Source organism: Mirounga angustirostris, unplaced genomic scaffold (assembly GCF_029215605.1).
Source record: "Mirounga angustirostris isolate CCGP_5_RB_7025 unplaced genomic scaffold, mMirAng1.0.hap1 SCAF_14, whole genome shotgun sequence".
In the NCBI taxonomy this organism is placed as follows: domain Eukaryota; kingdom Metazoa; phylum Chordata; class Mammalia; order Carnivora; family Phocidae; genus Mirounga; species Mirounga angustirostris.
This window is the reverse complement of record NW_026991722.1, coordinates 73356282-73377564: the sequence shown is the minus strand read 5'-3', so window position 1 is coordinate 73377564 and position 21283 is coordinate 73356282. Positions and strand designations below refer to the sequence as shown.

Genomic DNA, 21283 nt, shown 5'->3' with positions numbered 1-21283 from the left:
ATTCAGAGCAACATTGTTCATAATAGCTGTAAAGTGGAAACAACTGAAGTGGCTACCAATAGTAGTAATTACATTTTGGCATAATCATGTAATGGGATATTATGTAGCAACAACAGTGCACAAACACCAGTCACATACAACAATGTGGATAAATCTCAGGATCATCTTAGGTGGAAAAAAGTGAAGGGAAGAACTCATAGAGTATAATCCCAATTATATACGGTTCAAATCAAACTGTGTTTTAGGGATGTGGTCATAGGTGGTAACACTATAATTAAAAAGCAGGCAAATGGTTAAGATCAGGACAGTGGTTGGGAAGGTGGGAATTGGGAGACATCGTGTTTAGGAAGTGACATCCGTGGGGCTTCTGGGTTACTGACTGTTCTGTTTCTATACTATCCAGTATCGTGGATTCCATAACACATTCTTTAAAAAGAATTATCCTTTAAAAAATTATTTAGCACACTTAACCTTTTTTTTTTTTTTTTAAAGATTTTATTTATTTATTTGACAGAGAGAGAGAGACAGCGAGAGAGGGAACACAAGCAGGGGGAGTGGGAGAGGGAGAAGTAGGCTTCCCACTGAGCAGGGAGCCCAGTGCGGGGCTTGATCCCAGGACCCTGGGATCGTGACCTGAGCCGAAGGCAGACGCTTAACGACTGAGCCACCCAGGCACCCCATAGCACACTTAACCTTTTAATTGTGTGTTTGAAATGCATTTTAAGCTTCAGATCTGATCAAAGGGTGGTTATTGATGAAATTTCCCTCAGGTGAACTACATAAAAGAACTGAAATAATCAGGTCACTCACAAAGAAGGTAAAAACCCTTGAATCTAATCAGATTGAATGCCAAACGGTTCTTCAGAAGACTCAGCTACAGCTTCAGGAAATGGCTCAGAAGGCAACCCATTCCTCTCTTCTCTCTGAAGACCTTGAGGTTGGTTTTATTTTGTGATAAGATTCTCTAGCCCAAATTCTGTTTCAGGTATTGAGAAATTAGATTTAAATGTTTCCACTAAAATGTATGTGTGTGTATGAAAGTCGCTCCGTCCATCTGCCACCATAGTATTGTGTTCATTTTATGGCTTTGGTTGGCTGCACAGTGCTGAGTTGTCTGGGAGGTAAACCTCATTACCACCTTTTCTGACTGTCAGCCCATTTGGTCTGGGAGCATCTGTCGCTTTATCAACAATGGGTTATTTTAGAAAGTCTCAAAGTCTGAGATGAATAGCATCAAATTTTGGTAGCTTCACATGATGCTTTCTAAATGTGCCTTATCTGATATGATAAACGGTATCCACATCATGTTAGTGGCACATGGGGAATAAAATTTGTAGGACTGATTTTTCACTTTTCAGTTCTAACTGGTCATCAGATATTTTTTGAACTCATGTTTTAGGAGAGGCACAGAGAGCCATTATTTTTGTTATAGCCTTTGTATTATGCTTGTTTCATAATGATAATGCCTTTTTTATTCTTTCAGGTTATTATTCTAGACAGTTTCTAGCTATAAAATAAGTAAAAACTATTCTATTGATATGTTGAATTAAAAAATGAAAATGTAGGGGGTGCTTGGCTGACTCAGTCAGTGAGGCATGTGACGCTTGTCCTTGGGGTCATGAGTTCAAGCCCCACATAGGGCATAGAGCTTACTTTAAAAAAAAAGAAAAGGAAATGTATGAGAGAGAATGAGCAAGATCTCTGGTGTCATTTCTTACAAGGATTCTAATCCCATCCTGAGGGCCCCACTCATGACCTCTTTTACACCTAATTATCTCTCAAAGGAGCATCTCCCAAGTAATATCATATTGGAGGTTAGGGCTTCAACATATGCGTTTTGGGGGGATGCAGTTCAGTTCATAGCAGGAAGTTTTTTTTTTTATTAATAAACTTTATTTCTTAGAGCAGTTTTATGTTCACAGCAAAACAGAGTAGAATGCATAAATTTCTCCTATACCCCCTGCCTCCACCACCAAATGCATCTCCCCTACTGTGGACATTCTGCACCCCGGTAGTACATTTGTTATAATCAGTGAATCTGTTAACACATCATTGTCACCCAAAGTCATAGTTTACATTGGGGTTCACGATTGGTGTTATATATTTTGTGGGTTTTGACAGATGTGTAATGACATGTATCCACCATTGTAGTATTGTACAGAATAGTTTCACTGCCCTAAAAATCCTGTGTTCCATCCCTGTCTCTCCTAACCTTTGGAACCACTGACCTTTTTACCATCTCCATAGTTGTGTCTTTTCCAGAATGTCCTATAGTTGGAATCGTATAGTATGTACCTTTTTCAGATTGGCTTCTTTCACTTAGTAGCATGTATTTAAATTTCCTTCATGGAGATACTATTTAAAAAGCCTCATTATTCTTTTTTCCCAACCAATAAATATATCATGTAGTTCTGGGGTTAAAAAAAACACCCCAAAAACCTGATAAATGAGAATACCCCAATATGAAGTGAAGGTCTTTCAACGTAGAGTAAAAATTACACACACACACACACACACATATATGCGCATAGAGGTTCACTAATGCTACTTTAACCAACTGAGCCACCCAGGCGCCCCCCCCCTTTTTTTTAAAGATTTTATTTATTTATTTGAGAGAGAGAATGAGAGACAGAGAGCATGAGAGGGAGGAGGACTAATGCTACTTTATTTCAGCAAAGGAAGTCTCTTACTCATCCAATTTTCATTCATTTATTTTCTTTTTTGCCAACCTAGAATTATACATAAGAGAGATTGGGAAATAGACATTTATAAGCATAACCAATATGATTCAGGAGGGCAAACATAAGCATTGAGAGGATGCTAGAGGTAATGGAGAGAAAGATTTGTATTTTTTTTTTTTTTTTTTTTGATGACTGCTTACTTGGCTCACTTTGTTACTAAATAAAAGTTAAAGAGAAAACAAAACAGAATGAGCACAGACTGCGGCTAATGCTAGTAATGAAAACTTTTAAATGACTCACTTAGTATTTTATGTGTTGTTCCCTTGTAGGCTAGAAATGAAAATCTCAGCAACACATTAGTGGAACTTTCTGCCCAGGTAGGACAATTACAAGCTCGAGAACAGGCTCTCACTACAATGATAAAGCTAAAGGTAATTCAAAATAATAATACCTTCATTTGCCAGGGCACTTTGTACTTTACAAAGTATGGTCACATACATTATCTTACTTATGTCCCATTGCAAATGAGATGGTAGAGCTACCAACGTTGCTGTCTCTTTTAAAATTCTCATTTTAGGGGGGCCCCTGGGTGGCTCAATCGGTTGGGCATCTACCTTTGGCTTAAGTCATGATCCCAGGGTCTTAGGATCGGGTCCCACATCAGGCTGTCTGCTCAGCGGCAAGCCCGCTTCTCCCTCTGTGATCTTTCTCACTTTCACTCACTCTCAAATAAATAGAATCTTTAAAAAAATAAAAGAAAATAGGGGCGCCTGGGTGGCTCAGTTAAGTGTCTGCCTTTGGCTCAGGTCATGATCTCAGGGTCCTGGGATTGGGCCCCGCCTCCGTCTCCCTGCTCAGTGGAGAGCCTGCTTCTCCCTCTCCCTCTGCTGCTCCCTCTGCTTGTGCTCTCTCTTTCTCTTTCTTTCTCTCTCTGTCAAATAAGTAAATAAAATCTTTTAAAGAAGTGAAATTCTCATTTTAGGGGCACCTGGCTGGCTTAGTGGAGCATGTGACTCTTGATCTTGGGGTTTGGGTTCCAGCCCCACATTGAGTGTAGAGATTACTTAAAAATTAAAAAAAAAAACTTTTTTTTTTTTGTTAAAGATTTTATTTATTTATTTAACAGAGAGAGACACAGCGAGAGAGGGAACACAAGCAGGCTCCCCGCCGAGCAAGGAGCTGGATGCGGGGCTCGATCCCAGGACCCTGGGATCATGACCTGAGCCAAAGGCAGACGCTTAATGACTGAGCCACCCAGGCGCCCCCCAAAAAATTAAAAAAAATCTTTAAAAAAAAAAAAGGGGGGCGCCTGGGTGGCTCAGTCAGTTGAGTGTCTGACTCTTGATTTTGGCTCAGGTCATGATTTCATGGGTTGTGGGGTTGAGCCCCACATCAGGCTCCAGGCTAAGTGGGGAGTCTGCTTGAAGAATCTCTCCCTCTGCCCCTTCCCCTACTTGCGCATGCATGTGCGTGCTTTCTTTCTCAAATAAATAAAATAAGATTCATTTTAGAAATGTTGGAAACAAGTTTAAAATGATGTCCCCAAGACATTGAGAGAGGAGACAGGACTCCACTTTTGGTCTCTGTCTCTGAGGCTCATTCCATGGTTTAGCATGTCTGGATTAACTTGTTTTCTTCCAAGGTATCCAGTGTTAGTTCTCACAAAGTCGTTGATGATCAGATTGCTTGTTAATGTTCTTTGTTTTTCTTTTTTGATGGAGAGAAAAACTGTTAGCGATCCAGCAGTTGCTAGAGCCGCTACCATGTCATGATAGTGATTGACTAACAGTCTCTTCTGCTATAACATGTGTTTGGCAGCTGATGAATAGGGAATGATTTAGGCATAATGGGACCCTCATGCTAGTTCATATGTGCTTTCTCCCTGCATTTTAAAGTGGTCACGGGCAAGCTTTCTTAAAATTGAAGAGAAAATATTAAAGTCTACGGAATTGTCTTTAGTCAAATAGTGACCAATTTAGTGGCTTTAATAACTACTCTGGTTTCCGTTGTGGCAAACTCCTGGTGAGGCTGTGAGTGCTAATGAAGATGCTGGAAAAGAATGATTGACTGGTGTGTCGGCCCTGGCTTTTGCTGAACTGTTTGCATACTTAAATGGGCCTGTTGTTTTTTGCTACCAATCTAATCATGAAGTTCCATTGATCTGCCAGCCCCATTTTTCCCATAAAATCTTCCTGGTGTGAGATGTGCAGACCATGAGCATCTTCAGGAATGCATATATGGTGCTATAGCAGAAACACTTGTCCTTAAGCAGGAGGAAAACCTGCTACTAATAACTATTATATATTATAGCTATTATAATAATAGTTATTCCATGTGAGTGGGGGAGGGAGGAAATTTTACTTAATATATATATATATTTTTAAAGATTTTATTTATGTATTTGACACAGGGAGAGACAGCGAGAGAGGGAACACAAGCAGGGGGAGTAGGAGAGGGAGAAGCAGGCTTCCCGAAGAGCAGGGAGCCTGATGCGGGGCTCGATCCCAGGACTCTGGGATCATGACCTGCGCTGAAGGCAGACACTTAACGACTGAGCCACCCAGGCGCCCCTGATTAGTTGAAACTTAAAAATCTTACAGAACAGTCTTCAAATTTGGTTCTTAGGACAAAGATATTATCGAGGCCGTCAATCACATTGCAGACTGCTCAGGAAAATTTAAACTGTTAGAGCATGCCTTGCGTGACGCGAAGATGGTGGAGACTTGTATTGTGAAAGAAAAGCAAGATTACAAGCAGAAATTGAAGACACTTAAAATTGAAGTCAATAAACTGAAAGGTAAGGAAGAGACATCAATTCAAGCATTTCACCTTGGGCACATACTTCTTCATTTGGGTTCACTTCATCTTGTGATTAAGAGGTCTGTTGCTGGCCTTAGATCCTACCATGAAATGTTCATTTCATTTGTACAGAATTATGCTACAGTATTCATGTTATGAGGTAAATAACAGACTTGGAGGAAACTGTATAATACGTTATATTTTTAAAATAAACTGCCTTTGCTGTAGCGGTTAGTTATTGTTAATTTATGCTTCATAACAACCAGCAACAACATCTTGGTGGTATGCACCCAGAAGCATCTGATAAGCTCAGGTATTAGCCCAACGGGGATTGACTTATCCTGGTTGGGCCCAGCTGAGCTGCTCCTCTGGGGCAATTCTGCTTCCCATATCTCACTTCTCACCAGTAAGCTGGCCTGGGCACTTTTCCCCACGGTGAAGGCAGAAACTTTTTTTTTTTTTTTAATTTTTAAAAAAGATTTTGGTTATTTATTTGAGAGAGGGAGCACCCATAAGTAGACAAAGGGGCAGAGGGAGAGGGAGAAGCAGACTCCTCACTGAGCAGGGAGCCCGATGTGGGGCTTGATCCCAGGACTCTGGGATCATGACCTGAGCCGAGGCAGATGCTTAACGACTGAGCCACCCAGGCATCCCCGAAGGCAGAAACGTAAGAGAAGAAGCAGGGGCACCTGGCTGGCTCAGTTGGGAGAGCATGCAACTGTTGATCTCAGGGTCGTGAGTTGGAGCCCAAAGTTGTGTGTGGAGCTTACTTAAAATAGATAGATAGATAGATGAAAAATAGAAGAAGCAGAAACATGCAAGGACCCGACACACCCTCCCTCTGTTGGCTAAAGCATCATGTGGCTGAGCCCAAAGTCAGGCAGTGGAGAAATATCTGTCCCTCTGGGAGGAATGCAGGGAGGGATGAGGGATTGCCACTAACAACACAATCTGCCAGGGTAGCTTTCGGCGCATGTTTTATTTTTGAAAATTCCTTTTGCGTTCTCCTTTTCTATTTTTGTTCTCAGAGTAACTCAATGATTCATTTCCTTCTGAGTAATGTTACTTAAAGTTTTATAAAGAAGGGGAGGCAAGGTATACCAAATAGGTTAGTCCTATTTATGTGAATGTGGAGGTAGGTGGTGGAGTAAGAGCTTACATTTGCCTACAGAGGGCATGGAGGTAGGCCCACTTTTCTCTGGCCTTTCCCCTCCTTGGCGCAGAGTCAGTGGTCATCGTGTTAGACACAGGCAGACTCCCACTGCGCAGCAAGCAACCTTAGAATGACAAAGCCATGTTTTGGTGGAAGTTACTCTCACCTCTGTCCATAGTGGGGTGCCTCATTGTTAGAAGGTGGAGGAGGGACAGTAGAGTACCCTCCAGACTGAGAAGGCACTTTGAGACTGAAAAGCAAAGCAAGTCACTCCATACCATTTACATGGAGTTTTATTCAGGGTAACTTACTGATGGGGGGATCAGGTAGACCACGATCTTGGTGCTACATACCTACTCTCCACAAATTCACCCAGACCTTAATCCACAGCTTTATAGAACAGGGGGCTTTCTGGTGAGGTCAAAGGGTGGTCATCTAAAGTGGTGCCATGTGTGCACTAGAGGGAAGATCAGAATAAGCCTTCCCGAATTCCATTCAGGGCACACATTAACCTCCAAAGGCCCTGGAGCACGTAGGCGCGAGGGAGGTCTTTGCACGGACATGAACAGGATGGAGTCAGGATTTTCAACACTCCTACACCCTGTGTGAGTGAGTTGCTGTTGAAATTGTGAAAGTTTATTGTGGTCAATTTAAAAGACTCAGCCTTCTAAAATCTTATTCTTATGATGCCCTGACTTGTGGCAAATCATGCGCTTTGTCTACGTTTGTAGCTTCAGCTAAAACCGTAATCACACTATACACCCCTTGACAGCAGAGACAGACTCTGTCATCTCTTTAAAGGACAACAAGGTAATGGACAGGGGAATCGACTCAGTTTGGGTGGACTGGGAAGGTGACTTTGAGGAGAACATTTGAGCAGAAGCTTGGATGTTGGGAAGAACTAACCATGTGAAGATCTGGGCCCAGAGCCTTCCAGGCAGAAGGAACAGCAAATGCACAAGCCCTGGGTGGGTTTTGAGGCTGGGACATGTTCAAGGAACAGAACAAAAGAAGGGGGAGAGTGATAGGCCAAACCAGGCCATTCAGGGCTTAGGGTAGTGATTTGGATTTCATCCTAAGGGAGTTAGGAGGGCTTTTAGGAGAAGAGTGACATGAGCAGATCTTTTACTTTTTTTTTTTTTTAAGATTTTATTTATCTGAGAGAGAGAGCACAAGCAGGGGGAGCAGGCAGAGGGAGAAGCAGACTCCCCACTGAGCAAAGAGCCCGATGCGGGACTCAGTCCCAAGACCCTGGGATCCTGACCTGAGCTGAAGGCAGACGCTTAGCCGACTGAGCCACCCAGGCACCCCACAGATTTTTTACCTTTTTTTTTTTTTTTAAGATTTTATTTATTTATCTGACAGAGACAGGAGAGAGGGGAACACAAGTAGAGGGAGTGGGAGAGGGAGAAGCAGGCTTCCCGCTGAGCAGGGAGCCCGATGCGGGGCTCAATCCCAGGACCCTGGGATCATGACCTGAGCCGAAGGCAGCCACTTAACCGACTGAGCCACCCAGGTGCCCCCAGATTTTTTACTTTTAAAAGATTGCCCTGGTGTGCCTGGCTGGCTGAGTCAGAAGAGCATGTGACCCTTGATCTTGGGGTTGTGAGTTTGAGCCCCACTTCTTTAAAAAAAAAATGCCCTTATTGCTCTCTGGGCAATAGGCTGTAGCAGGAGAGGCATGGTTTGAGTAGAGAGACCAGTCAGGAATAGGGAAGCCTGAGAAGGTCATTGCCAGGGATGCAGCGAGTTTAGATATATGTTGGCTGCAGCTCCGACGGGACTTCACATTAATTGGAAAGGGTGCCGAGGGCATGAGAGGTACTCACAGTGTATATTCTTCTAGCAAATAGTATTTATTCAAGGACTTTTGTTTTCTTCTATTTGTGAAGAGGATCTAAATGAAAAGACAACAGAAAATAATGAACAACGAGAAGAGATCATTCGTCTCAAGCAAGAGAAAAGTTGCCTGCATGATGAATTGGTTTTTACTGGTAAAAACAGATAATTAATTTAAGTGATTGAATAGTTCTTTGTAGCCTAAACTTTCTGTGGTACAACTATGACAGATTAAAGGAATTACACCTCTCTCAAAATAGTAACTTTTTTTTTTTTAAGATTTTTATTTATTTATTTCAGAGAGAGAGAATGAGAGAGAGCACATGAGAGGGGGGAGGGGCAGAGGGAGAAGCAGACTCCCTGCCGAGCAGGGAGGCCGACGTGGGACTCGATCCTGGGACTCCAGGATCATGACCTGAGCCGAAGGCAGTCGCTTAACCAACTGAGCCACCCAGGCGCCCCCAAAATAGTAACTTTTTAAATACACTTGGACCAGGAGGGACCAGGCAGGGAATATTAAAGTTGTCATCATGCCTCCCAGTTAACCCTGTTTCCTCTTCTATAAAATGAGGAGATACAATTGAAGAAGGAAGGATGTTTATACTTCTGCAAATACTAGGTAAAAATTAGGAATTCAACAATTTTCCAGTTTTGCAAATAGATCACTTGTGATTACAGTTGGAAAAATGCACATGTGTTTTGTTATATCAGCATGAACCTGAAGTGATAATGTTAAGGATGAATTTTTCATAATTAAAAATAGCAAATTTATCAGTAGTTTGCCTTAGGCCCCCCTCCAGATAAACATAAAAAATTCCATCTCCCCAGCCACATTCTCCCACACCGTCCCCTATACACCCCACTAGTTTCCACTAGTTCAGACCTCTCCCTCTCCGTTCCTGGTTGAGAATCACTGATGTATAGATCTTATCTCTGTCCCTGCCAGCCAAATTTTATTAGGCTTTGTATTTAGTATGAGGAAAATCATAGACTTGGAGGTGAAGTTCCAAACAGAATTAAATAAATTGACATTTTTGGGGTCTAGTTATATATACCCTCAATTCCCTTTCTTCTAGGAGGAGAATACATTTCTATAAGCTAAAGGGCAAAATGCATTAACATTTTTTCACATAAAATGGAATTCTTAATTTTCATGTCTGATGATAAGGATGGGGAAAATACAGTTTTCTACCATTAGAGGTCACTATTTCTGTTATTTCTAGGATTGCTCTCCCAAAGTTAATCTATTAATAAAAATACATATGTAAATATATATAAAAATATATATGTATATTTGAAGCTTTACAGTTGATTTATAAACAATCTTTGGATCATCTTTTGTGTGCCAGGAACTCTGCTAGTTGCTAAGAAACTCCTAGGCCCACAGAAAATCCATTTATTTTTAGGCTTGGGACGCCTGGGTGGCTCAGTCGGTTAAGCATCTGCCTTCAACTCAGGTCATGATCCCAGGGTTCTGGGATCGAGCTCTGCATCAGGTTCCCTGCTCTGCAGGGAGCCTGCTTCTCCCTCTGCCTGTTGCTCCTCCTTTTTGTGGTCACGCTCTCTGTCTTTCTCTCAAATAAATCTTAAAAAAAAAAATCCATTTTGTGAAATATTTTTTTATCATTTCCTAAGCTGATTTCCTTTTTTTTTTTTTAAGATTTATTTATTTGAGAGAGAGTGAGCGCATGAGTCAGGGGAGGGGCAGAGGGAGAGAACCTTCAAGCACGCTCCCTGTTGGGATCGGAGCCCCACGAGGGGCTCAGTCCCACAACCCATGATATAATGACCCAAGCTGAAACCAAGAGTTGAACACTGAGCCACCCAGGCACCCCCTAAGCTTATTAAACACCTTTTCTACTCATACCACTGTCTCAAAACAGTTTTTGTATGTTTAAATTATAAAAGTGAATTAAGCCTAAAAATAATTTTAAAAGGCTTAACATGATAATATGTTGCCAGGTGCTCTGGCTAAAAATGCACATATTTTATTTGAAGCTGGAAGATGTCTTAAAATTACACTTTTATGTTAAGTTCAGAACTTTTTCCCTCTCATTGAAGATGAAGTTCTTCACATAAGCTTAGAGACATGTTTTCATTTGTTTGTACATACTGCTTATAAGAAGTTTGCAATTAAAGTGAGGATACCAGTTCACATTTCTGGGATCCTGACGGTCCTGTAAATGAGGCCCCATGGGATCGAGTGATTGCCTCAGTTCTCCCAGGCCGTAAAAGGCAGAGCCTTGGCCAGACTGTGGCAGCTGCAGACTTCCAGGCCCCTTTCCCCTGTGCTGTCTTGTTTAGGCTCCTTGCTCAGGCAGTGATCAGCGGAGTCCAATACCTCTTTGTTTTCTGTGACCACTTTGTGAAAATAGGTGGACCACTCCACTTGGGTCTCTCAGCTAAACCCAGCCATGTAGAAAAGTATCTCATCTAGGAAAACATTTATATTTCCAGTGGAGTTGCTTCCTATGCAATAATAGATTATTCTAAAGTCAGGGATTAAGGCAAAATTCAGATATATTTAAAATTACCCTTGAGGGGTGCCTGCCTGGCTCTGTGGGTGGAGTATACGATTCTTGATCTCGGGGTCATGAGTTTGAGCCCCACGTGGGGTGTAGAGATTACTTAAAAATAAAATCTTTAAAAAATAAACAAATTATCCTTGAACTCCAAATAAAGTAGTTGGCTTTTGTTTAGGGGCCATACTGAATTCAAAACAAGTATCTCTACACACTAGGATTTGCACCCAGCATGTCACAGTGCTGTTAACACAAGAAGGGGGTGGAAGTGAGATCAGGAAAGAGTCACAGATGCCTTGTGGGCATTGCTTCTACTGTTAAAGTAGCTGTGATTCCTTTTATTTTTTTTTTCTTTGTGCTTATGATCGAATTCATAAGCTAGATGCAATTCTGCATAAATAATGCAAATCCATTACATTTATATGCTTTCATTATGGTATTGACTCATGTAATACAAAGAAATAAATTCAAAATTGAATAGAAAAGACGTAGTAGTTTAAACCTGGCCACTGTGCTTGTCTTCACATTTTCGATTTTGTGCACAAGGATTACCTTTGAAAGCGAGGTGATACTACAGACCCGCATCTGAAGGGCTGAGCATTAACCATGTTGGGGAGGAGAGAGGGTGCTGTGCGCAGACCCCTGTCACTCTTTCCTCTCCTTGGTCCCCTGACCACGGACAAACACTGCAGAACAGCGGTCCAGTGGAGTTGCAGTCTATAGTAAAGTGCATGCCTTTGTCCTTAAGTGTTTTTTTTTTTTTTTTTAGATTATTTATTTATTTATTTATTTGAGAGAGAGAATGAGATAGAGAGCATGAGAGGAGGGAGGTTCAGAGAGAGAAGCAGACTCCCTGCCGAGCAGGGAGCCCGATGCGGGACTCGATCCTGGAACTCCAGGATCATGACCTGAGCTGAAGGCAGTCGCTTAACCAACTGAGCCACCCAGGCACCCTGTCCTTAAGTGTTTTATGCGATGTCCATATGTGAAGTGATAATAAAAATTTTTATCCTTTTTCATCCATGAGGAAAATGACATGTAAAAAAAGTGTTTTATGAAAGAACCATAGATACAAATTTTTATTTAGATTGCATCAGATTTACTTAAAATTGATTCATGTAGAGGGTTATTTTATACATTTAGCATGAACTTGTTATAAAGATACTGATGTTTTTCTTTTTCTTTTTTTTTTAAAGACTATTTATTTATTTATTTGGCAGAGACAGAGATAGCGAAAGCAGGAACACAAGCAGTGGGAGTGGGAGAGGGAGAGCAGGCTTCCCGCCGAGGCAGGAGCCCGATGTGGGACTCGATCCCAGGACCCTAGGATCATGACCTGAGCCGAAGGCAGACGCTTAACGACTGAGCCACCCAGGCTCCCGATACTGATGTTTTTCTTAAGCATTTATTGTTGATTTCTCACTTCTGTGTGAATCACTTTATTTCTCCTAAAGAATAATATTAATGTTTTTTTTCTGATATTAGCCCTTGTACAGCACTTTATTTTATTTATTTTTTTTTTTTGAAGATTTTATTCATATATTTGACAGAGAGAGATGCAGCGAGAGGGGGGTGGGGAGTGGGAGAGGGAGAAGCAGGCTTCCTGCCGAGCAGGGAGCACAATGTGGGGCTCAATCCCAGGACCCCAGGACCATGACCTGAGCTGAAGGCAGACGCTTAACGACTGAGCCATCCAGGCGTCCCTGTACAGCACTTTAGATTCTTTCCCTCCTCTGGGTTCTCATTTACCAAGTTCTTTTTTTTTTTTTTTTAAGATTTTATTTATTTATTTGACAGAGAGAGACACAGCGAGAGAGGGAACACAAGCAGGGGGAGAGGGAGAGGGAGAAGCAGGCTTCCCCCGGAGCAGGGAGCCTGATGCGGGGCTCAATCCCAGGACCCTGGGATCATGACCTGAGCCGAAGGCAGACGCTTAACAACTGAGCCACCCTGGTGCCCCTCATTTACCAAGTTCTGAAACTGTTTTTAGAATATGACTTTCTTGTGCCCTAACTCTAGTTAGTGGCGTGTCCGTGTTTCAGCAAAGTGTTGATGGTCTTTGTAAAATAATGAAGATTAAAAAAAAAAAATTATCTCTTTGCTGTCTTTTTGCACTGAGAAAAATTGAGTATATAACTATGTGTATTCAAGAGAATTCGGAATCTTAATTACCTATCAGGTGAAGAGTTTTCAAGAAGTAGAAGATCTTTTTTTTTTTTTTTTTTAAGATTTTATGTATTTATTTGAGAGAGAGAGCATGAGAGGGGGGAGGGTCAGAGGGAGAAGCAGACTCCCCACTGAGCGGGGAGCCCGATGTGGGACTCGATCCTTGGACTCCAGGATCATGACCTGAGTTGAAGGCAGTTGCTTAACCAGCTGAGCCACCCAGGCACCCAAGAAGTAGAAAATCTTTAAAGGAATGCTGGGCAAGTTTATCTGCTATGCGGGCACTTCATAAACACAAATATCTTTGGTCTTTGGTCAGTGACAATATATAGGAAGGGCCTGATTGTGAGATTGTATCAGACTCACCTGCATACTGGTAAAAATCATGATTTATTTTTTTATACCTTGTAATGTTAATTTTTTTTTCTGTTGATAGAGGTAATATGTTGTTTGGGTTTTTACAATGCAAATGCATTCATAAGTTACTCATGTAATGTGAAAAAAATTTAAAAAGTAATATGTATTTTATCATGCCGCCCCCCTTAAAAACAGAGAGGAAAACAATTGTCATTAATCCTCCCAAAAAAAGCTTTTTTAAATACTTATGTGTATTTGCTCTCAGACTTTTCCTGTGTGTTTGTGTATACAAACATACAGTGTGATTTGATCATATAGTTGATACAATTCTGAATCCTTTTTTGACTCACCATTAATTATATTGTGAAAATTTTCAGATTTGGTGAAAGATCTAGTCCGAATCACAGATTAAAGCTCTTCCCAGCCATGCATTTTGCAAATTTTAAGTTCAGGAACAAGGGGAAAACAAGTTACTGGAACACTAAATTTTTGGAAATGAAAAGGTTTGTGTTGATATGGCTGATGAAAAATATTTTAATAATATTTGTTCTTAAATAGCAGAGAGAGAAAAAAGGAAAGATGAGTTACTTGATATTGCAAAGTCAAAGCAAGAACGTACAAATGCAGAACTGCATAATCTGAGACAGGTATGTCCCCAGTTATACTGTTCTTACTATTTGGGAAGCATTTATAAACAAACATCAAATTAGGAAAAGTGTGTGTCTGTCAATTTTTGTTTATGGTGCTTTTGGAATCCTAACTACATTAAAGGTATGTCATATTTAGCATAGCTGATAGGATCTTGCTTATGGTAATGAAAGGTTTGGAAACTAGTTATACTAACAAATCTGAGTGCTAACATAGGAAAAATAAAAGCAAACATATTTAGCATATTTCTCTATCACTGATCTGTTTTAGCATTTGAATGTTGGCTCATTATAGTTGTCACATCTTATTGATTTATCAATATCTACGGCAGATTTATGTAAAACAACAGAGTGATCTGCAGTTTCTTAATTTTAATGTGGAAAATTCTCAGGAATTAATACAGATATATGACTCAAAGATGGAGGAATCAAAGGTTCTGGAGTCCAGGTAATCGTAGCAAGATGCTGTTAGTATGATCTTGTATTTTATTTTATCATTCAGTCTATTTATGAAGTACTTACTATGGGCCGGTATCTACTATCATTTCCTATATGGTAGGGAGTCAATAAATATGAGCTAGTAATTGTTGTTATAATCCTGGGTTGTAATGAGACCTGATCTTAGAATTTTAGGCCTGATCCTGATTTAGCCACTTGGTAAAAGAAATTCATTAGTCTTATTTGTGTGTCTGTTGTGTATAAGACTTTGAGCTCAAGTAGAAACCAGAGGTGAGTCATTTACTCTTTCATGCGGACTCAGAGTTTAGTGTTTAGCACTCACTGGGCTGGGAATGGGGAAATAAAGATACATAGGATATGGTAGTTGCCTAAAAGAAAAAAACATGAACGAATGGTATAAATAACTGTAGTAGTTGTTCAGCTAGCTGAGGGTGATCTCTGCTTTTAGCTGGATTTTCCTGTTTTCCTTGTTAATAGAAGGAGACACCTTTTCTTACCTATAATCAGTGTGTGAACTAAACTGGTTTTGTAAAGTTAAAATATAAATATATGAGGTGTGGTTTAATTTAATAGGCATATAACTGTCCCACAGTTAAATTTAGTCTACTTTTCCACACAGAAGTGTGACAAGGAGTCATGAATGGGAACAGGAATTAGGGAAGTTCCTGGCCACCAGGTGTGACCGTGCGGCTCCTTGGCCTGGCAGTTAGTAGTTGCAGGAACCGCTGGAAGGAGCAGCTCTTGCTACACAGAGTGACTGCTGTGCCGGCTTTGCTTTTCTTTCCAGGCCTTCTGCTGGGGGTGTTACACTCTTGCTTTGTGCCCTGGCTGCTGCCACCGCTGGTTCACACCACACCGGCCCGGAGTGCTCGCACAGGCCAAAGCCCCTACCGTATTGGCTATTCCCTTCTCTGTACTTGGTTGCCCCTGGGAGACACTTGGGCTAGATGAGTGAGGCTGTTCTTTAAGAGTGTGGAGTGGCCTGTGCTCTTCCAGGAGGTGGGGGTTGAGTTTTCTGAGGGCTCCGAACTCTCCATGTCCAAATACCTGAAGACAGTTTATGAAAAGTTTTATCATGTTTGTATATATTTTCATTTTATGCACACCTGTCATTCTTACTTTAGACCAGCTTTCAGTATGTCGCCATATAAATATCCAGCAGATAACTGGGATGGCCGTGAATGCTGTATCTTCCCACTGTGTCTCTGTTCCTTGAGTCTCTGTCCCCTTTCAGTCCTGGCTTTACCTCTGTTTACTGTGAAACTAACAGAATTAGGAAGAGGAAATAACAGATCAATCAACAAGTATTTACAGAACACTTAATGTTTGTGAAAGGCTATCCTAAAGTGCCAGGAGGATTAAAAATGCGTCTACATATTAAGAAACTTAGGAGTCTATTGAAAGACAGGATATGTGCATGAGAGTGAGTGAACAATATAGTTAGTTATAATAGGAAGTTTGCTGCCTGATTAAGTAGATGATACACACAGTAAAACGAGGACTGCGGTATTGGCAGTAAGCACGGTGGGAGTTGAGGACGGGAAGGGGAAAGTGCGCATGTGGGCCTGCTGGTCAGAGAGACTTCCTTGCAGTTGGGCTGAAATCAGGCTCTGAGGAAAGAATACACATTCTCCCTTATGTTTTCAGTTCAGACAGATGGGTCTTAATAGGCTTTAGCTCAACGAATAAGGTTCAGGGGAAATATCTAAAGGGACAGTATCAAGTGTATCTTATAACTTCTGCTTTTTGTGATGCCACCACAGCAGAGACATGTGTTTGTCAGACCTTGAGAATCACCACCCAAAAGTCGGTATTAAGAGGGAGAAAAATCAGAAGTCGTTGGTTAAAGATCCAAAATTTGAGACCACGTTGATTCAGCAAAATCGGTCAGACAGGAGCCCTTGTGATCTGTGCAAAGAGAAGAAACGACAGGGTAATACTTCATTTGGGGAAAAAGGTGTAGTTGCTGTCTCATCTCTGTTTACAAAAGACGTACTGGAGAAGCAAAAGTCTTGGTCTCTGGGAGGAAAAATGCAGATCGAATCAGAAAACAAAAGTACATTGTGCAAGATCCATGCAAAGTCACCAAAAGGTAATGGGATCGGGATTCAGAATGAAGAGAAACAACTCTCTGAAACATCCACCTCATTATCTGATGAGAAACAGTGGCATGATGTCAATGTGTACCTGGGCCTGGCCAGCTGTTCTGGTTCCAGACAACCAGAAAAGCTGGATGTTGAAAGTCAGGATGACATAGAAAGGTCTGGAGTCTCCTGTTGCCATAAAAATGAAACCTGTCTTGGGGAGAGTGACATGTATGAATCCAAGTGCTGCCACCCGAGTAACTTCATCATTGAAGCACCAGGCCACATGTCTGACATGGAGTGGATGAGCATTTTCAAGCCTTCTAAAGTGCAAAGAATTGTTCGCCATAAATCTGTGTGTACTTGTTCAGAAGGTGCCGGTGGAAGGAAATACAACTCCGCCACGAGGTTAGTAACATTTCGTACTGGGCGACGCCGATGCTGGGAAACGGAAGGGGCTGCAGTAGCCGCCGAGTGCTTGCTGCTCCGTGGAGAGCGGTGTTTGCGAACACAAGTCGTGTCTGAGGCAGACCCGGTACTCTCTCTATCAGCACGTAGGCTGTTGAGTTTTCGATTGTGCGGAGACCGTATTAGATTCCAGTGAAGAGTTTGTACCTAGGACAGCTTCTGAGGCAAAGGTTTTGTTTGAAAACAAAGCCAGTTGTCATGAGTTGGGCAAATATGTTTTTTTAAAGAAACTAACAGTGGGGTCACTTTACAGAGTAGAATGCTGCCCCAGAGCATTCCTCACCCCTGGATCTAGTGTGAATTGATAAGCTGTCTGTGCAGAGATCACACTCCCTAGACCCCTGATAAGAATTTTGCTGGCCACCTCCCCACCCCGCCCCCGCCCCAATGGCATATTTACATATCCAACTGCTTCTGCCTTTCTGTTCACTTTACATCTCCCAAACTTTCTTTCCTTTTTTTTTTTTTTTTTAAGATTTTATTTATTTATCTGACAGCACAAGCAGGGGGAATGGGAGAGGGAGAATCAGGCTCCCCGCTGAGCATGGAGCTGGATGTGGGGCTTGATCCCAGGACCCTGGGACCATGATTTGAGCCGAAGGCAGATGCCTAACTGATTGAGCCACCCAGGCGCCCCCCCAAACTTTCTTATTTTTTAAAATCATGCAAGAAAAAAATTTTTTTACGTAACAAGCTGGTAAAAGTTAATAGTTTTTTTAAGAGGAGAAAATGGATTAGTTATTAGCATATGCTGCATTATTCAATCTCGTCTTATTGTTAGAATTGCTAACTCTTGTGGTTGAGGGGCGCTATAATAATATTTGCTATTTTTAAAAGCTAGCCCTTGGATCTTAAATTACAGAAAGGACAAAGTTGCTATATTGAGAGCCTTATTTTAATCATCACACTGACTTTCCTAGGACTTATGATAAAAATTTCTTTCTGTTATTTTCATTATTTGGATTTTTCTTTGGCCCTTTGAGGAGCCTGAGTCATTTAAAAATCATACAGATAGTTATTCTGTCAGTTGTGAACTTTAAAAAAAATGGTTGTCCCACTAAATGTTATCTATTCATATTAAAGATTTTCTTTAAACAATTGCAAGTATCGGGGCGCCTGGGTGGCTCAGTCGTTAAGCGTCTGCCTTCGGCTCAGGTCATGATCCCAGGGTCCTGGGATCCAGCCCCGCGTCGGGCTCCCTGCTCCATGGGAAGCCTGCTTCTCCCTCTCCCACTCCCCCTGCTTGTGTTCCCTCTCTCACTGTGTCTCTCTCTGTCAAATAAATAAATAAAATCTTTAAAAAAAATAATTGCAAGTATCAATAGGGCACAGCTGCACATTGTTCACTACTGAACAAACAACACGCATATATATTAAGGGAAAACTTTATGTTAGTTTTAAGAGCATGTTGGACCTATCTTAAATTTAGCATAGGAAAGAAATTCAAATTTAAATTTGGAGTTTTGTTTCAAGACCCTTTTGACCTCCCTGGCTTGAAATAACCCAAACGACCTGTGCTGTGGGCAGAGGTGCATGCCGAGACGGCACATGCCAAACATGTGATTAAACAAAAGATAATTATGTTTTCCTAGTTTTCCTTAGATTATAAGAACTTACTGTGTACCTGCTCTATTATCAGACCACCATTCCGTATGGCAAATAGGGCTCTAGCTGTAGAGGGAGAAGCCGCGGCAGCCTGTTCTCCTTCAGGTGTGGGGAACGTGGGAGGAGGAGGCTCCAGTGCCTCTGGTCTGTTCCAGAACAGCTTTTGCAGTTCACTCCGCTTGAGCCCACACTTTAAGAACATACCAGACGCGTGGCTGCATGTGTCTCTTCTCTAATACTGAGGACTTACAGAAGAATTAATAGCTGACAATGCTGTTCTACTTTCACAAAAGGACTTTTAAAAACCATTAACAAAAATCAACTTCACAAACCAAAAACCCAAAATTTTCACAGGTTTTTTCCTCCCTTTTGGATGATCCTGTCCCTTGAACCTTCTTTTTTTGTTTTCTTGTTTTTGGAAGGGGGAGGGAAATTCTCTGTTCTGTTGTTAACCCTTACACTAAGAATTTTGATTTAATTCTTACTGCAGAGTATATGCATTAATTTATAATATTCCACTCAAGTATTCCATTCAAATCTATAATGTTCTACTCAAACTTGAGCTTCTTCATTAAAAAGAAAAACAACTTTTTGGGGGGGGGGTCCTGTTGAGATACTTTTAAGTATAAGACTATGGGTGATAATATGTTTGATACTGTTTTAAGTTGTCTGTTTCTGTTTGGTTTTATTATTTATAGTGAGCTAATTGCCATCCAGCATTCCCACTGTTTGGGTTCTTCAAAATCTGCCACAAGAGAGGATGAGAAATTAATAGAGACAGAGCCCTCTTCTGATACAAAGAAGTCACCTAAGATTTTGTTATTCAACAAAGAGGCACCATTATCCACTGACAAGGTTTGTGTTTTACTTAGAAATACCCAGTTTATTCAAGCAAAACTTCTCCCCAACGTACTTTTAATTCTTCTGTAGTACTGCTTTTAGTGAGCTTAATTTTGGTCATTCTTCAATTTTTTTATTTTAATTACGTCATTTAACCGAAGTCAGAATTTCCTTAAAATATTCTCCTATAGTTAAGTCTAGTTAAAATGTCCCTCAGGCCCTCCAGGTGATAGGTAGATATATATATACATACATGTATATATATATTGAAGGCTATAACTAGCAGTGTGCACCTACATTCAGATTTAACATGTTTACATTTGCCATATTTGCTTTATTTTTCTTGTTGGAGAAATAAAATGTTACAGATAAAGTGTGAGTCCCATGCACCATTCTCCCCATGCCCCAGCCCCCCACCAGTTAATCACTATCCTGAAGTTGCATTCATCCTTGTTCTTACACTTTTACCTATGTAAAAATATATATTTAAGCACTACATAATGTTGTTTTATGTTTAAAATGTACATAAATGGGGGCGCCTGGGTGGCTCAGTCAGTTAAGCATCCCAGTCTTGATTTTGGCTCACGTCGTGATCTCAGGGCCCTGGGATTGAGCCCCACACTTAGGGGGGAGTCTGAGATTCTTTCCTTCTGCCCCTCCCCCTGCTCTTGCACACTCACATGTGCTCTCTCTCTTAAATAAATAAATCTAAAAAAAATAATAATAAGGGCGCCTGGGTGGCTCAGTTGGTTAGGCGTCTGCTGTTGGCTCAGGTCATGATCTCGGGGTCCTGGGATCAAGTCCCACATTGTCAGGTTCCCTGCTCAGCGGGGAGCCTGCTTCTCCCTCTCCCTCTGCTGCTCCCCCTACTTGTGCTCTCTTGCTCTCTCTGTCAAATAAATAAAATATTTAAAAATAAAATAAAATGTACATCAGTGGTAAAACACTGTCTCTATCCTTTTGCAATATGATTTTTTCCAACTTTGTGAATATTTTGTGACATTTATCCATGCCCATACTTGAAGACTTAGTCTCTTCATTTTGATTTTTGACTGATGTGTAGTCCATTGATTTGAATACACTCCTCCTGATGGTCAGTGAGGTTGTTACTACATTGTCACTATTATGGATGAGCCAGTCAGTATCTTCACCATAAATGGGATCTTCATTGCAGCTCTTTCACAGAGAAAATAAGTTCAAGTGAACTTAATTACTTTTGGTCTTATTTGGGGGGAAGATAATGGGCTTTGAAATTGATCTGAGTTCAGATCTTTGTTTTGCTTTGTCTTAGCTCAATGACCTGAGTAAAATTATTTACTTTCTTTGAGCCTCAGTTTCTTATGTGCAAATATGCAATAATAACATTACAGTTGCTTGGTCTAAATGTGATACTATGGGGCCTAGCCCCTAACAGGTATCTGATGAGTGTTAGTTCTCTTTGTTAAAAATCGACTCTACCAAGTGTTGACTAGAATCTGGAGCAACACAGACTTTCACTGGTGGTGGGGAAATTCATTTGGGAAAACACGTCGATAATTTCTTAAAAAGTTAAATATACACCTATCATATGACCCAGCTATTCCACTCCTAGGGAAATGGAAGCATGTCCACACAGGGACTTGCATGTGAATATTTAAAGCAGCTTATTCGTATTAGCTGGAAA

At 41.0% G+C, this 21283-nt stretch overlaps 1 protein-coding gene across 10 annotated transcripts in view; it reads left to right on the top strand.

Annotated features, from left to right (window-relative positions):
• The window catches only part of CCDC62 (coiled-coil domain containing 62), a 40532-nt gene that overhangs the window by 4629 nt on the left and 14620 nt on the right, over window positions 1–21283 (top strand). For 2 of the 10 annotated variants that reach the window (XM_045887757.3, XM_054510540.2), the window contains exons 3-10: window positions 771–937; window positions 3011–3112; window positions 5307–5478; window positions 8526–8627; window positions 14076–14164; window positions 14497–14612; window positions 16387–17115; window positions 19479–19635. In XM_045887757.3, the coding sequence (XP_045743713.1) occupies window positions 771–937; window positions 3011–3112; window positions 5307–5478; window positions 8526–8627; window positions 14076–14164; window positions 14497–14612; window positions 16387–17115; window positions 19479–19635 (1634 nt within the window). The remainder of the gene's footprint in view (window positions 1–770; window positions 938–3010; window positions 3113–5306; window positions 5479–8525; window positions 8628–14075; window positions 14165–14496; window positions 14613–16386; window positions 17116–19478; window positions 19636–21283) is intronic. The other 8 variants (XM_054510544.2, XM_054510545.2, XM_064578276.1 and 5 more) reach the window with 7 other exon arrangements.